This window comes from Canis lupus, chromosome 23, assembly GCF_003254725.2.
Source record: "Canis lupus dingo isolate Sandy chromosome 23, ASM325472v2, whole genome shotgun sequence".
NCBI classification, from domain to species: Eukaryota; Metazoa; Chordata; class Mammalia; order Carnivora; family Canidae; genus Canis; species Canis lupus.
In genome coordinates, this window is record NC_064265.1 from 7,427,948 (window position 1) to 7,444,232 (window position 16,285).

Below are 16,285 nucleotides of genomic sequence, written 5' to 3' on the forward strand. Positions count from 1 at the left end.
GGAAGAGAGAGAGAGCATAAATTAAGGGGGGGGGGAGGTGCAGAGGGAAAAGCAGACTCTCCCTTGAGCATGGAGAGCCCTAGATGGGGCTCAATCGGAGGACCCCGGGATCATGACCTGAGCCGAAGGCTGACCCTTAACCAACTGAGCCACCCAGGTGTCCCTGAATTTCTTACATTTTTCATGAAAGAAATAACAGATTCCTCAGGTTCTTTTATTTTCAGATATCTAGTCAACTCAAAAAGACTTGGAAAACAGCAAAATTAATGACCAGACCCAAATGCAGAAATTTTAGCAGCACTACAATTCATGGATTTGCTGTTTCTTTTTCCTTAATGAGGGCGCCATATAGACTCGGGGATTCAGATGCTTGGTTCTGTAAAGTGGTAACAGGAACCCCAGGACTAAAAAGTTTACTTTCAAGGGGAAGAAAGGCAGAGAGCTATTAGATGAGTATACACTTCCTAAATTAAAGTTACTTAAGAATAAACATTACTGGCTAACACTTGCATCTTGGTTGGTAGTGTGCTAAATATTTCATGAATTTTCTGACTTAAATATGTAATTTAACATAGTTAACATGTATTTAAATATCAAAAATATTATATTGAACAACTAATATTATGTTTAATAGATATTTAATAGATGTCTTCTTATTTAAATATTATGAAATGTTATCAGCTTTTGGAGAAGACACTAGGGATGATTATGTCCACAGTACAGACAAGGACACTCTAAGAGATTCTGAGGTCACACAGAATGAGGGGTGGAGCAGAGATGATTCACATGTTCTACAGAACCTAGAAAAAACCTAGAAAACTGGTCTGTATTTCACCCTTGCTGGCCTGAACACATCTGAACCGAACCATTTCAGTTCAGATCAGACACATCTCAAGGTCTCAACAAGCCACACCCAGTGATTGGCTGCCACGTGGGACAGTGTGGCTCTAACTCTTACAAGATAATTGTATGACCCAGAGGAAGCTTGTCAGGGGTCCCGACCTCAGGGCTGGGCCCCCGTGGCTGTGGCCCTTGCCAGAGGTGGGTGGGGTGGGATGGGCTTCTACACATCTCTGAATGCTGTAAACTTCTGGTTTTCAGATGTAACGATTGGAGCCTTCATGTCCGACAGTGTGGTTCTTCTGAGGTGAGATGTTTCCCTCTTGCTTTCTGGATTACATTCTTCATGGTGAAGGCTAAAGTTTGGTGATGGGGTGACAGGGGGAGTTATTCACTGGTAGTCAGCAGTTCCCTCTGTCCTGTTCCTGGAGGCTCCGGGTGCTCCTGGGTGCTTGGGGAGTGGGAATGCTCTCTCTTTTCTTGTCCTCCTTAGGCCCTGTTGCAGTTTCCAGCTGGGGTGGGCCTCAAGTGGCTTGCAGCTATGAGACGGTAGCACCCTGGGGCTTGGGGTGGCTTCAGCCCTAAGGGTTTTGCTTTTGCCATGAACAGCTGCTTCATTAATGTGTGTACACGATGTCATCATCTCCATGGGTACCAGGACACCCAGGGGCTCTGAAGCTCTGGCCTGTCCTAGCACTTCATCCCCACCTTGTCAGTGCCTAGATCCCCAGGGGCTGGGAGCCTCTTACCCTGTGGGCAGCACTTCCTTGCCTGTGGAGGCAGAGGTGAGGGATGGGAGCTTGGGCCCAGGGTTCCCAGAGCCCCTGGAGCCTGGATCTCTCCTACAAAGGCTGTAGGCTGCCATCCCACCATGAACCATCTCCAAGTATTTCTGTCTGTATGAGTCAGAGGAGGCGGAATTACCCTTTGGAGTGGGAGCCAGCTCTTCAGTTTTGTTAATAACCTGATGGCAGAACTTTCTAAAATAGGCCAGTGGGATCTTGGAGCTGGAAGGGGTCCCGGAGGCCATGTAGTCGCACATCCCAGACTCTTCTCATTCAGCAGTGCCTTCCTGCGAGCCTCTGGCTCAAGGCATCCAGACTTCGCCTGAGTGAGGCGCCCCTCGGGGTGGGAGCTTAGTCACTTCTGAGGGAACCAGTTAACCCCCAGCTAACTCAAGATGTTAAATTGTGAAGGAGGCAGAATCACCTTAGGTTAAGATGATGAACTCCAGGGCCAGGAGGCCTGGGTTCGAACCCCCATTCTGATGCTGGAAGGTGGGTTTCCCATGGTGAGTCAAGTAACCTGTTTTGCAGGGTTCTCACCCATTAAACAGGAGAACAGTAACACTTGCCTCACTGGGTTCATAGAATTCTGTGAGTTAGTACTACACGCAAATGCACAGAACAGGTAGGTGGTCAATAAATGCTAGCAGTTCTTAGATAACTTGGGCTGAATTTGCGTCCCTGCAATTCTGTTTCTTGATCCTATGTCTTGCCCGTAGCAGTCCTTCAGTATTGGATGGTGGCATGTGTGTCCCCAAGGCAGGGACCTCACTATTGCCATGATTGGGTCTCCCCTTCTTAATCCCCTCCCGCCTTGGGAGTTGGCCATTTCCTCTCAGGTAAAACAGCTTACAAGGCCGCAAACAACTCAGGTGATAACTTTGGAAGCTGGGCTTACCTGCTGCCTTTGTGGTGTCCTGTCCCCAAGCAGCTTGCTCTAGCTCATCACAATTCCCCTGGAACAAAACACATTTTCCCTGCTCTCCCAGTTGAAAACAGGCACTCTTAAAACCAGGAGCGTCTGGCTTAAGGTATATCCTGTAGATTCTGCTTTTTCATCATTCTTTTATTTTATAAGCTTCCAGCTGTGAGCTTCAACTCCAAAGGGGCTTTCTTTCTACTCTGTAGTGGCCTTCTCTGGGAGTTTTGCCCACACGTGGCTGGAGACGTAAAGTGGGGCAGTTATATGGAAGACGGCAGCCCCAGCCCCCAACTTGGGGTGGAAGTTGAATCTGGTGAGGGGAGATCATCCAGGCACAAAGGCAGGGTCCCTTGGAGAAAACGTCAGGGGTCGCTTATCAAGAGAAGAGGCTTTAGGAGAGGGGCTGTAGGGCTCTGTCTGGATAAGGTTTTCAGCAGAAGGCCCTGATGGCTGGAGAGGAGTGTGGAGATCAGAGATCTGTTCCTTCATTTGTTCAGCTTATATCCTAGACCTGTTGTGGGCAATGATGTACCAGATCCCCTTGAAGAACAATTATACAAGTAACTAATATAACCAGTGTTTGGTTAAGTGCCTGCCATATGCCAGGCATTGCTTAGGCACTCACCTGCATAATTAACTCTTTTTGGTTGTTTTTTTCTTCTTGTATTGAGGCATAATTCGCATATGGTAGAGCCTGCTGATTTAAGTACACTGCTTGATGAGTTTTCACCAGTGTATACGCCTGTGTGACTGCCACCTCTGTTAAGATAAAGAACATTTTCATCACCCCAGAGAGTTTCCTCCTGTCTCTTCCCAGTTATGCTGGCTACTGATGGACTACCTTTGGCCTCATTTTCATCACCATAGATCAGTTCTGCTTGTCCTAGAATTTCACAGAGATGGAATTATATGGTATACACTCTTACTTCTGGCTTCTTTCACTCAATACAGTGTGTTCAAGATTCATCTGTGCTGTTGTGTTGTTCAGTTCTTTTCCCCCTTACTGAGCAGTAGTCCACTGACTAAATATACTGTAGTTTGTTCTTCTCTTTTGTTGATAGAGCATAATTTTTTTTAGAGAGGGGAGGGGCAGAGGAAGAGGGAGAGAGAATCTTAAGAGAGAATCAACCCTGAGTTCATGACCTGAGCCAAAATCAAGAGTTGGATACTTAACTGACTGAGCCATCCAGGCACCCCAATAAAACATATTTTAATTCTTAGTTTTCTTAACAACTCCAGGACATAGATATTATTGCTATCATTCCCATTTTATAGATGAGAAAACTAAGTGACATTGAAATTTACTGATTTTACAAAGGAGATAATTAGAGATGGTGGTCAATACCATGAGGATAATAAAGCAGGGTTATGCTGTCAAGGGCACCCACCCACATCAAGCCCACCAGAGAAACCACATAGTTTCTGTTGGAGGTGACAAGGTGACAGTGTGAGGCCAATGGTGCCCTTGACTCTGGCAGGTGTAGAGAAGTGAGGTGCAGAAGTCAGATCGCTGTGGGTGGGAGAGAGAAGGAGAAGCAAGAAAACAGATGGTGTAGTTTGACTCCTTTCCAGAAGCTTGGCTATAAAGGAGCAAATGGGATTGCCAGGTGGCTCAGATATTAAAGCCGAGAGTCTTTGAAACCTCTCCTGCTCTCCTGGGTCCTTTACTGTCCTGCAAGAATCAGAAGTAGTTACCTTTAGCTTCATCCTCAGCCATACAAAGCTTGCCCTGACCCTACTCCTGTCTTGAGTCCTGAAGGGACAGAGGGAGACGGGGATGAGGATGAATGAGGTTTGGAGGGTCAAGGGACGGGGGGGATATGGGATGTGGTATATAGGCTGTGAGTAGCAGGGGCCTTGTCTTTGAGCCAGGTCCCAAGATTGGAACAGGCCCAGCGCAAGGTTCAGCATGGAACATGGGTATGGGTGACTATCCCAGGTCTCTACTGGGAGTGTAAGGGACTCAGAGTACAGGGAAGGCCTTAAAGGCAAGTTGGACCCCCTTAGAGAAGGCACAGGGAGGAACAGGCAGAGGGACTGCTGAGTATGTCTGGTGTTCATTGGCAGTGGCATCTGTGGATAAAGTGCTGGACGTGGTTGAACAACTATGGGCAGGAAGGTGTGGAGATATCAGCTGGCTAAGCTAGGTGGGCGTCTCAGGCTTGGCCTAGCTGACTGGAAAGTTAGGTAGACTTTGAGTCACCTCAGAGTTTGGGTGGGACCAGAAAAAGAAACCAAGCACGTGAATGCAGGTAAAACACACCATTCCCATTCTTATACATCCCAAGGAAGAGTGTCCAGATGTGTATGGGTTTGAAATCCTTTGGGCTACTGTTAAGGGAAAACCTTGCTGATAATGGCTTTAAGGACATAGACCTTAATTAGCTGCCTGTTGGAGATGACTCTGGGCTGGTTTAGTAGCTGCCATCTTCACCTGCCCACCTCTGTCTCTCCTGCAAGCAGCACTGCCTATGCAGAAGGCTGGGGTGATGGGAGTTACACCACATTAGAGGGCACCCTGACTGGTTTTACTGGGAAGTAAATACAGGTGAAGAACCGATCTACCTTGACCTAGGAAGTATCATAAATGGAAATACATTTACTACCCTTGACCTCCCAAACATCATAGCTTAGTCTGGCCTATCTTAACTGTATTGGAACACTTATATCCACCTATAGTTGGGCAAAATTATCTAACACAAAGTCTATTTGATAATAATGTGATGACTGTCTCATGTAAATTGTTCAATACTGTACCTAAAGTAGCATACAGAATGGCCATGTGGGTACAGACAGGTTGTCAGTGTGCTGGTGATTCACCCTCATGATTGGTTGGCTGACCTTGAAAACTGTGGCCCCTGGCCAGCGTCACCACAGAATCATCCCGCATAGCACCAGGATGGGGAAAGCTCCAAAATCACAAATCAGAGTTCAGTTTCTACTAAATGTGTGTCGACCCATCATAAGGTTGCAAAATTGTGAAGTAAAACTGTCATAAGTCAGGGACTGTCTGTCAGGATTTGAACGGTCAGAGTCATTAGAAAGAAGTATTCTAGCTCCCAGCTTTTAAAAAATAAAGTCTTGCAGGTGCTGTCCTTAGGTACCCCTTTGCTTTTCTCACCGAGGCTGGCACATTTGTGGGCTGGCCCAGCACTGCCCTTGGTGATTTTTCTCTCTCTTTTGTAAGCTCTGTGTTAGGGTGATAGACACCTGGTGCAGTGCCATTGGAGTTCAAAGGAAGTGATGAGAGAGTTTAGGAAAGCTTTCTGGGCTTTCCCTGGTCCAAAAACAGTTCTTGGAATTGAAACAGGCTCAAGGGCCTGATGTGATTGACGTTGGTGAGACATGCACCTTCTGAAGGCTCTTGTCCTCACTTGAGAGGATTCTGGCTTGATGGCCTCCATCGACGTCAGTCTATTACGCTTCTCACCTTGTCTTCTTTATGGGCTCTGCTGTGATGGGGGACCATGTGGCCTCCCCAACACAGTGGCTTCTGGGATGGTGAGAGGGGGTGAGGCCTTTCTTCCGTGCGATGACCAGGCAGGATGTGCTCTGGGCAGGGTGGAGGCTCTCACAGGGCAGAGACTAGCTCTCCGTGGGGCCTCAGTCTGTTTTGTAAAATTTTGGGCACTGCTGTGGTTTTCAGTCCCTTGGCCTGGAGTGACATTGGCACCCATTCAACACCTGGGGCTTTTGAACACTGATCCTGAGGATATCAGGGTGAATTTGCCAGAGTCCTAGTCCTTGAGGGGCCTGCAGGCTGGTGGGGCAGGCTTGGAAATTGATAATAAGTAAGATGAAGTGTGAATATAGTGCTGGGGCCATGGAGGAGGGTATCTACCTGCCAGGGGTCTTGGAGTTGGCCCCCTGAGAGGGGGAACATAAGCTGGCTGTTGAAGGGCACCTGGGGGCTTTATAGAGTGTCTGTTGGCATCTGTACAATCACATTGGCCAGGAGCAGACTACTTGTTTTCTGTGTTATTTATAGCATCTTCTAAGGATGCACCAGAAGAAAATTGGAAGGCCAGGACATTGGATTTCTTTCAGGCACTACTATTGTCTGACTTCTATTGACCTTACAGCTGGATTTGCTCTGAAGGACTCACAGTTCCCTTGCACTTGTCACAACTCTCCCATTATTGACCCACATCCATGGCAGGGGTGGCAGCAGTAAAGACCCTTCCCCCCATCTAGGCCCCGTGTCTCCTTCCTTCCCTCTTTTTCCAAGGTTCTCCTTAATACTTTCTTCTCTGAGAGTTGTGTTCCTTTTTCCCATCTGTCTTGTCACCGTAGGCGCTCTGTGGGGCCATTGTACACAAGAGAGGTCATTGTTCTCAAGCCACTAATGCTCCTTAATCTTGTTATATCACTCCAGTGGCATGAAGGCCTAGGCTACCTAGAGGTAAAAGGGTCTCTTTGTGAGGCCTGGAGGGGAGAAAGTTAAGCCCTGGCTTAGGCGACCCATCCCTGAGCAGGTGTTTGCAATGAGAGCAGAATGATGTGAGTCACTGTCAGCTTTTGTTGGCCAACCCTGGGGATCCGCAGAAGGTACAACAGAGATGCTCTGCATATCAGGCACAGGATTGGGGTGGTGATGGGGGTGGTGGTAGTCCATGTTAGTGATGAGTGTGCAGATGTTTATAAGGTTTCAATGCTCCTGAGGCCAGGTGGATTGATTTCTTCAGCTCTGAAGTGCCTGGGTGTTATCATCTGGGACTCTATTAATCAAGTTCTTTGAGAAAAGTACTTAATGAATTGAGAGGACTTAATGAAGGGGGGACATTTGACCCACTGGATGGGACCGGAAATCTGCCATTTGTGCTTACAGAGACAGCAAATGCTTCGGGGGGAATTCCTGATGGTGCATCTACTTCTCAAGTCCTGGCATCCTCTGTAGGAACTCCTCTTAAATGTATTACTATCTTCCTAATAAAATGGAAATCGGAACTTAATTGGTGAAATTTTAAATAATCATCCAACATCTGGTGGTTCATTTATGGCTTCAACCAGATGTGTTTTATTAACAACTTACTAGCCTTTATGATTGGGAAGCTAACCATTAATTTATTAGGAAATAAGCCACTTCTAAGACCAGGAAAAAGCATTTACAGGGCACATTGGCCCTTCTCACGGGTTATTTCATGCTCTAGTAAAACGCTGGGCTGAAGGCCCAGGATTTCTCTTGCTGGCTTAGTTCTTGTTTGGTTCTGAGAGCATGTCTAAGTCACCTCCTTCTCTTGACATACAGGGCGAGACCCATCATTACGGTGGACGTCTCCATCTTCCTCCCAGCCTCCATCAACATCACAGCCCCTCAGTGTCACGATGGGCTGCAGCCTGTGAACTGCCTGAACGTCACCGCCTGCTTTAGCTTCCACGGCAAGCATGTTCCAGGAGAGATTGGTAATGAGCCACTGAGTTAGGGCTCGGGATGGCCATGTGAACTGGGGCGGGCTTGTGAGATTGTGGCTACTGATGGGTTCTTCTGGATTCTTTGCTCTCACTGTGCATTCTGGCTGGTTTTGCAGGCAGCAGACATACAGGCCAGACACCCTTTCCCTCTGTGGTTCCTGATTTTTTGTGTTTCTGGGAGTTTCCCGATTTAATGTAACTTCCAGTTCTAGAACAAAGAATATGTGACCCCAAGAATCCTTCCCCCAGATGTGTGACCATACTGAAACCTCACTGGGCCACAGGTGTCACAGGCCAGTGGAACTTGTGGAAAGGTAGTGACTGGAGCCTGGTCCTTGCAGAACATTCCATTCAGTTAGAAAAAAGAAGTGGTGAGTCTTTGGAGGCTTCCCCTGAGCCTGCAGCACGAGCCAGATGTCAGGGCCTTAAGCCCTTTACTGTGGAATCTGAGAGCAGGGATGGATGGTAGGGTTGGGATGCTAAGTTTTATGAAGGCTTAGTCTTGCAAAAGAGAGCAAGCTGCTTTGTCAGCTTCAGATGATTGAAAAGAGACAGCTGGCCCTGGTGTTTCTCTGGTTGGGGAAGGCCAGCTTGCCAGCCCAGCTCCAGAGACTGCATCAATTCCTAGAAGAGGATGGGATCAGTGTGGAGTAGAACTCAAGAGTATGTGTGTGATCACCTGAAGGAAATGAATCTGGAACAGTTGTGCAGATTTTTAAAAATATTTTATTTATTTATTAGAGAGAGAGAGAAGTGAGCATGAGTAGAGGGGGCAGAGAGGGAGAGAGGGAGAAGCTTGCTCTCTGCTGAGCAGGGAGCCCAATGTGGGGCTTGAGCCCAGGACCCTGAGATCATGACCTGAGCTGAAGGCAGATGCTTAACCGACTGAGCCATCCAAGTGCTCTCAGTTGTGCAGATTATTAAGTGCTTTGTTTTTATTGAAAGGCTGATTTAATAGTAGAAAATAGAGTTCTAGGAAAATTAAAAAAATAAAAAACCAATAAGGACCTGACTTAGTGCCTTTCTTAGACATTTTTAGAGTTAGGTGTCTATTCACAGTGGTTCCTGGATGCAGCAGTACCAGCATCCTCCAGGAGCTTGTTAGAAATGCAGAATCTCAGGCCTCACTCTGGATCTTAGAATCAAATCTGCATTTTAACAGGATCCTACAGGACCCATGTGCAGATTCATGCTTGAGAAGCACTGCTCTGGAGTGTGTGCGTGTGTGTACACACACCCAGAGGTACAAAAGTACACTTTCACTTGTGGTCTATTTCTCAGCTGCATATTGAATGTTGTACATTTAACAGTGTGCTAACCCTAGGCCAGCCATATCAATGATACTTTATTTGATCTTCAGGTGGATTGAAAAAGTTCAATAATCAAACTTTGAACTTTTTCACTGAGATGTCTTTTTTAAAAAAAAATTAGAAATTTCAAAACTAAATGTAAACACTGTGAACTCACGACTTGGTTAGTGAGAAAGGACTGACAAACACTTTATGGATAGCCCAAAGAGAAAAAGATCATGCTCAGTGAGAAAGTACTTGCTCAGGGTCACATTGGTGAAGCCAGGAGTTGAATCCTGGTCATAATGGTTTTGCTTTCCACAAACTACTTCTCACCTCTTCCCTGATTATTTAAGAGATCATTCTCTAGGGAAAAACACTTTTTCTCTTGGTCCTGCAACTCATATGTCCTCTGCCTAATTAGATGGCATGTCTTCTGTCAAATACCAACTTACGATGTAGTTGGACTCCATTAAAATACATTATAAAAGAATTATTGAGTTGAAGGTTAACATTGGTGAGCATAAAAATAAGCAGTACTACTCTAGAACTCTAAAATAAGCAAGTAATTAATAATTCACGTGTGTTCATTTGACAAATGTTTATTGTGTGCCTACATGTGCCAAGCTTATCCTCGTGGAGCTTTGAATGGGAATTCCACAGTTTCTATTATTTTGAATCTGAACCATTGTACACAATTTCCAGGCTCTTTAATGACATCACTATTGTGGTAACAAAGGTGATTTGGCATAGCAGGGGCAGGTGAGAAGAAACCCACAATGCCAGTTTTAAGCAAGAGGGATTTCAGAGCATAAGACAAGTAGTAGAGCAAACTCTGATGTGAAGGGTTGTGGGCTGGAGGAGAGGTGGGTGTCTTCTCACATTGCTCCCCACCAGTGGGCCTTCTGGGCCCCAGTCACTGGAGCCCCTTTCATTGACCTCTAGGCAGAATTATAATGAAGTCTAGGCTTAACCATGACCCTTGAAGTGTTAGTTAATAAGGGGACAGGCATTTGGGTAGCACATGGTACTGCCTCTAGGGGGAGTATGGAGTGGGGAGGCTGCCTCCCACATGGGGGTGGTGGACTGAGCAGGAGAGCTTGCTTCCGTACCCTCCATCTGCCACATGGGCTTATTGTTGAAATCAAACATTCCTTGACTATCTAAGCAGTATTTCTCCACATATATTTAAGATGGAGGCCTAAAGATAATGATAACAGGGGAATTTTAGTATCAGTGGGGCAGTGCAGAAAATTATCCACCTGTTTTTCTTTGTCCTCCCCTGACATTCAGGGAAATGTGTTATATTTCCATCTTTGCAGAAATCTGGTGAAATAGGAGCTGGCATTGGAATATGGAGAGATTTGAGGAAGGGAAAATGGGCAGCTGTTATGGAAATGTGATAGAAATCAGGGAAGTGAAAGGTAGCTCTTGTGGGTCTAGCTGTGGTGGGGTGTCCCTGGGGTCTGGCATAGAAGGCAGTGCCTTGGCTCAGCATGGTCAGGAAGATCAAGTTCCCGGTCTCCAGATGATGGAGGGTGGGGGCACCACCTTCCTCCACTGTCTTCCAGGCTCAGCAGACTGGCTGACCAGTTCAATGTCATTGCCCAGGCTTCTGTGTTGGGAACCCAAGGCTGGGGCTCTGGTGATGAGCCTTCCTCTCCCATTGCTGGCAGCTGCAGAGGAGCCTTGGTGGTGGTGGTTTTGGCCATGGAATGCCTGGCAAGTGAATGTCCACCTTGGGCAGACCTTCCAGGCACCTCTCAATGTCTGCATATCCAGGGCTGAGTTTGGTCTGTAGAATGGCTGCATTGGTGTGGTGTGCCTGGCATGGTGCGATAAAGAGGCACCAGTGGCATGCTAGGTACTTCTGAACAGTTGTCAGAAGCACTTTCTATCTGCTGGCATCTTAAGCCACAAGACCTCCCTGGAGATAGTTTGGGGAGCAATAGGCACTTCATGTTACTTATTAATAGTCTTGCCTCTTTGGTTTTTTTCTCTCCTTTAGGACCTGGTGGGGAAGGGACTCTATTCTCCTCTTCATCTTCTGCTTTAGCAGTGGAAAACCACAGCTCCCACTTGGTCTCAGGAGTGTTCAGGGCCAGCTGATTTACCAAGCCACTGGAGGGGCAGCTGTGGCCTCTGGCAGTACCGTGGGAACTGTAGAGCTTTTCTGAAGGAGATGACTCTGCCTTGGCCCCTCTATGGCAAGATCCAGTTAGGAAAACAGAAACCAGTTATTTTGACAGAATTTGACTTTAGGAATTGGTAAAGCAGGTTGTAGAGGACCTGGTAGTAGCTTTATTTTTTATTTTTTTTAAAGACTTATTTACTTATTCATGAGAGACATAGACTGAAAGAGAGAGGCAGAGATACAGGCAGAGGGAGAAGCAGGCTTCTCCCAGGGAGCCAGATGCGGGACTTGATCCGGGATCCTGGGATCAGGACCTAAGCCAAAGGCAGGCGCCCAACCACTGAGCCACCCAGGTGTCCCTGGTAGTAGCTTTAAAAAGAAACTCCCACTTCTGTGATGGCACCTGGGGCTCGCAAAGCATGGTCCCCAGTCCAGCTGCAAGCAGCAGCAACACGTGGGGATGTTGGAAATGCACATTCTAACTGACTCAGATGGTGAGGGGGGGACCCAGTACTCTGTACTTTAGCAAGCCTCTGGGTGGCTTAGACTTGAGACCGCTGGTCAAGAGGACAAAGAGAAGAGGTCACACTTGGGGTGATCAGAACCTAGAAACTTGGAGAAGAGACTGCAAACCTGGGACCTAAACCTTGGAGGAGAGAAAAAACCACAACTGGTATTAGCCACTGTTGGAACCAGCTGCTGGGGAAGACTAAAGCTGGGTTAGGCTGATGGGAACAGGAAGGTGCAGTCCCTCCTCCCTCTGCCAGCCTCCCTCAGGCTGTCCATTTGGGTATAGCCTCCCATGGAACCACTGGCAATGCAGAAATGAGGTTTGCAGAGTCCTGGACCCAGCCTCGCAGAGCAGAGTGGGCTGGAAGCTGAGAGACAGTAACTTCAGAAACCAGCACCACAAGTAGCCAGTCACGCAGAGTTATGGAGGCACCTGTTGTTGAGTCATTAACCAACAAACAGTTCTTAAGAGTGCCAGGCTATGTGCTCCTCGGACGCCAAGCAGAGGCCAGGCCAGACAGAGCCCTGGCCCTCATGGAGCTTGCATTCTGCAGGAAGGGAGGCAGAGAAAAGCCACCAATGTCCCATCGCTCCTCCTGGATGTGTCCCGGCCCCTTTGTGTGGTAGGCCCTACATTCCTGGGGTGCAGGCATGTGTCCAACTGCAGTGGTTCAAAGAATAGATTTATAACCCATTTCACCAAGCAGTTTAAAACAAGAGTTCTGCCCATCCCAAGTCTTATTAGGCACTTCATTCTTGGCCTGGGAAGCAGCTTGTCACTCCTCGAAGCCTCCTGGCTGCCATAACTAAGGGTGGTGAATACCATGCCTGGAAGGTTCTGCCCTGTACCCATGGGCTCTACCAGCTTCCTGACCAGGCTGAAGCCTAAATGTGCTCGTCAGCCTCTGGAGGCTAGGGATCGAGCCAGCAGTCCTGGACTCTGCCCAGAGTGCTAAATGAAAACCAGGGAGGGATAAGCCCTAAGTGGTTGTGTTTTGTGCTCTGATCTGGCACCCCTCGTTTCCATGGCTCTCAGCGCAGCAGAGCTGTGAGCAAGCAGGGGTGCCCACTTGTGCCTGGGGACAAGCAGTGGAGCTAGATCCCGAGGGATGGCACCAAGTCATCTAAGCCAGTAGCAGAAGTAGGTTTAAAACCAGGTGATTTGTCCCCAGAACCCTTCCTCTGGCTTTAGGGGTGCATTTCCACTCCAGAGAGCATTCACACACAGAGAACGTTCTCCGAGCTCCTTGTGGTCTCTTGAGCAGCATGGAGATGGGATAATGAGGCAAATCTAAGTTATATGAGGAATGAAGTGACCTAGTCTAATAATTACCACTTTGTTCCTTTGGGGAGGGGAGGGTGGAGAAAGCTTAGGAGAACTCGTAAAGGGCAAAATATCCTTTTACCCCCTTCTCTTGGGAGACTCTAAAGGAAGCTCAGTAAGTTTGGGAGGAGGATTTATTAATAGAATTTCACAGCTGAAATCATGTTGTGATACAGAATGGGAATGAATCAAAAACTTTCTGGGACACAACTAGAGCCGAGTTGATGCAAGACAGCTGGCTCCCTCCTGGCACAGGCCAGTATGGGGGGCCCTTGGGAACCAGCTGGGGGCAGGGAAAGGAGGAGGCTGCAACATGACTTGGGGCTGGTCAGCTTTTCCATCAACATGACATCATTCGACATGGCATGGACACAAGCTGCCAGAAGGAAAACCTGAAGATGTGGACTTTGCGGTGGGAGCAGGCGATAATCAGAACCAGCACCCTCCCTGGGCAGGGGCTGGCTGGCCTGGCTTGCATTAGGGGCAGCCATCCTCCCACAGGGCTGGGCTGCTGGAGCATGCCAGCTGATTGGCTGCTTCTCTAGCATCTCTTCCACTTCTTAGGGGATCCCTTTCAGACACTCTTGGGGAAGGTACTGTTTAAAAGTGCCAGTTGAACTCAGGACTCCAGCATGGTCTGCACTTCTTGCCACCCTGGCAGCTATGAGACCCTTCTCAGGCTGAGTTTCCCATCGTGAGTCTCCTGGTGGCTTTCTTCTAGAAGAAAGAGTTTGATACGGAAGTGACTTCTTTTTATGTGATTTAAAATGTCAAAGTAAATTTTAAATCAAGAAGGCAGATATAAAGAAGCTTTAAGCAGGCAGTTACAGAGATGTGAAAAGCTTCCAGAATGATTGCGCTTGGCGAATTGGTTAATTCGGCCTGTCTGTGATTGTATATCTTAACATTTTAGAAAAAGCTGATGGGTAAACTTGTTGGCATGCCCATGCTCTGCCTGGAACAGAGCAGTAGTTGTGATCCTCAGCTCAGTTTCTAGTAACTGTGAGTTGTTTCTGTTCTCTTTTGAGTTGTAAGAGGGATATATTGGTTCAGAGATTCTACAGTGATACGGGGTTTTACAGGACTAAAGTGATGTTTGAAAAGTATCCAGCACAGAGCTTGGCACATACTGAAGGTTGAATCCATTCCCTTTTCCTGACCTTCCCTATCTTAATTTAGGTTCTCCCAGAATCAGAGTCTAAGGCAAGGATTTGGTGCACATGGCTGATTCAGGCTGTGGTCAATCCCAGGAAGCACCAGTAGGAAAGTGTGACAGTGAGACAGGAAGAGAAGGAAGCTGTGTCAGGTTCCGCAGAGAAACAGAACCCATCAGATGTGTGTATATTGACATTGTAGTTTGGAGGCATCCTGAATGCAGAATTCCTTCTTTGGGGGTGACTTTAGTCTTTTCCTCGCAAGGCCTTTATGTGATTAGATGAGGCCCACCCACATTGTGGAGGGTAATCTGCTTTATTTGAAGTCTACTGATTTAAACATAATCTCAATTTAAATACCTTTGCAGGGATGCCTGGGTGGCGCAATCAGTTACATGTTTGACTATTTCTGCTCAGCTTGTGATCTCAGGGTTGTGAGATCCAGCCCCATGTCAGGCTCTCTGCTCAGTGTGGAGTCTGCTTAGGCTTTCTCTCTCTCTCTCTCCTGATCCTCCCTGCCACCTCCCTGCCATGCTCTCTTGCTCTCCCTCTCTCTCATAAATAAATCTTTAAAAAAATAAAAATACCTTTGCAGTGAATCCAGATTGAGTACTGCAGCCTAGTCAAGTTGAAACATAAAGTAAACCATCACAGCAGCCAAACAGAAGGTGTGTTGTTTTGAATCCTGCTGGGGAATCCTGAGAGTCCATGTAGAGCATCCCTTAGAGTTACTCCACCTAAGGGATGAGGGAGCTGGGGTCCTGCAGTGTTGAGGTCTGCTGCAGCGACTTTGGTTCTCTGGCACTTCTAGTCAGTCATGCATATGGGTAGAGCCACCAGAGAAGCTCTCAGGAAAGGGGGGTGTGGGTGCTGGCAGTTGCAAATTGGGCTGGACAACAGAGAAATGGTACAAGCCGAGAGGATATGGGTGGGGCGCTGATACTATCTGCTCTGTCTTCCTGTGATCATTTCTACCCCCAGTTTTCTTTGAGCTCAGCTAGCTCATCACTGGCAAGAGGGTTCACACCCTCTGTTCTCCCCATGCCCACCCTTCCCAAGGGAGGGCAGCTCTTGCACCTGGGAGGAAGGCCAGGGAGGGGCTGCTCAGAGGAAGGCCCACTCAGCAGCTACCCCTGCCCAGCTGTGGCCTGGCTGGTCTTCCAGCAATGTCCATCTCTAGCTCTGGACTTGCCAAACAGAACTTGAAAACACAGTCCATTTATAATCCTTTCTTACTGTTTGGCTGTTGCTTGGGGAAATTGTGATCAGTAGAAAGTAAACAGGCCAGAGTTCAGTTCTGGAAAACTGCATGTATTTGGTTCTGCTGTCTGGGCATTTGAAAAATGTAAAAAGTGCACCAAGAACCAGTGTGGTAGGAATGAATAGCCCCACACTGGAGGTTAGGAGAGTTCTAGACTCAGCTCTGTGGTGAATGGCCCTTTGGCCTGGAGCAAGTCTGGTTGATGTGGAGCAAGTCTGGTTTCCTTTTGGGGCCTCAGTTCCTCATCTGAAAAATGAAGGTTCTGAGCCGGAGGGTCCCTAGATTGTTCTGAAGCTTTCACATTCTATGTGTCTGCTCCATTACCTGGTGTCACTCACCAAAGGAGTCCATGTGTGACTCTCATCCCGGCTCTCGTGTTTTCTCTGTCATGTTACCTTCCCAAATGCATTCTTTTCTTTTTTGTTACATTTCCTGTGACTATCCAGGTCTCAGGTCCCCCTGGTGACCCTGCCTTGCCTTGGCAATTAGCGTTGGCTGAAGTAAACAAGTTGGGGCAGACCAGCCCTTGCTGACCAGGAATCCGCCAGCTAGGCATGGCAAGATCCCTGAGATGGCAGAGACCCAGGAAAACCATTAAATGCATCCAAAATACACCCTGTGGCAGCTGCAGAAAGCCTGTCCTGGTCACTTTCC

The 16,285-nt window shown here is 47.6% G+C and overlaps 1 protein-coding gene across 3 annotated transcripts in view; it reads left to right on the forward strand.

Moving 5' to 3' along the window:
• Positions 1-16,285, forward strand: part of ITGA9 (integrin subunit alpha 9) — a 354,014-nt gene that overhangs the window by 67,265 nt on the left and 270,464 nt on the right. For all 3 annotated transcript variants that reach the window (XM_049099727.1, XM_025461318.2, XM_025461319.3), the window contains exons 13-14: positions 1,102-1,147; positions 7,796-7,950. In XM_049099727.1, coding sequence (XP_048955684.1) covers positions 1,102-1,147; positions 7,796-7,950 — 201 coding nt within the window. The remainder of the gene's footprint in view (positions 1-1,101; positions 1,148-7,795; positions 7,951-16,285) is intronic.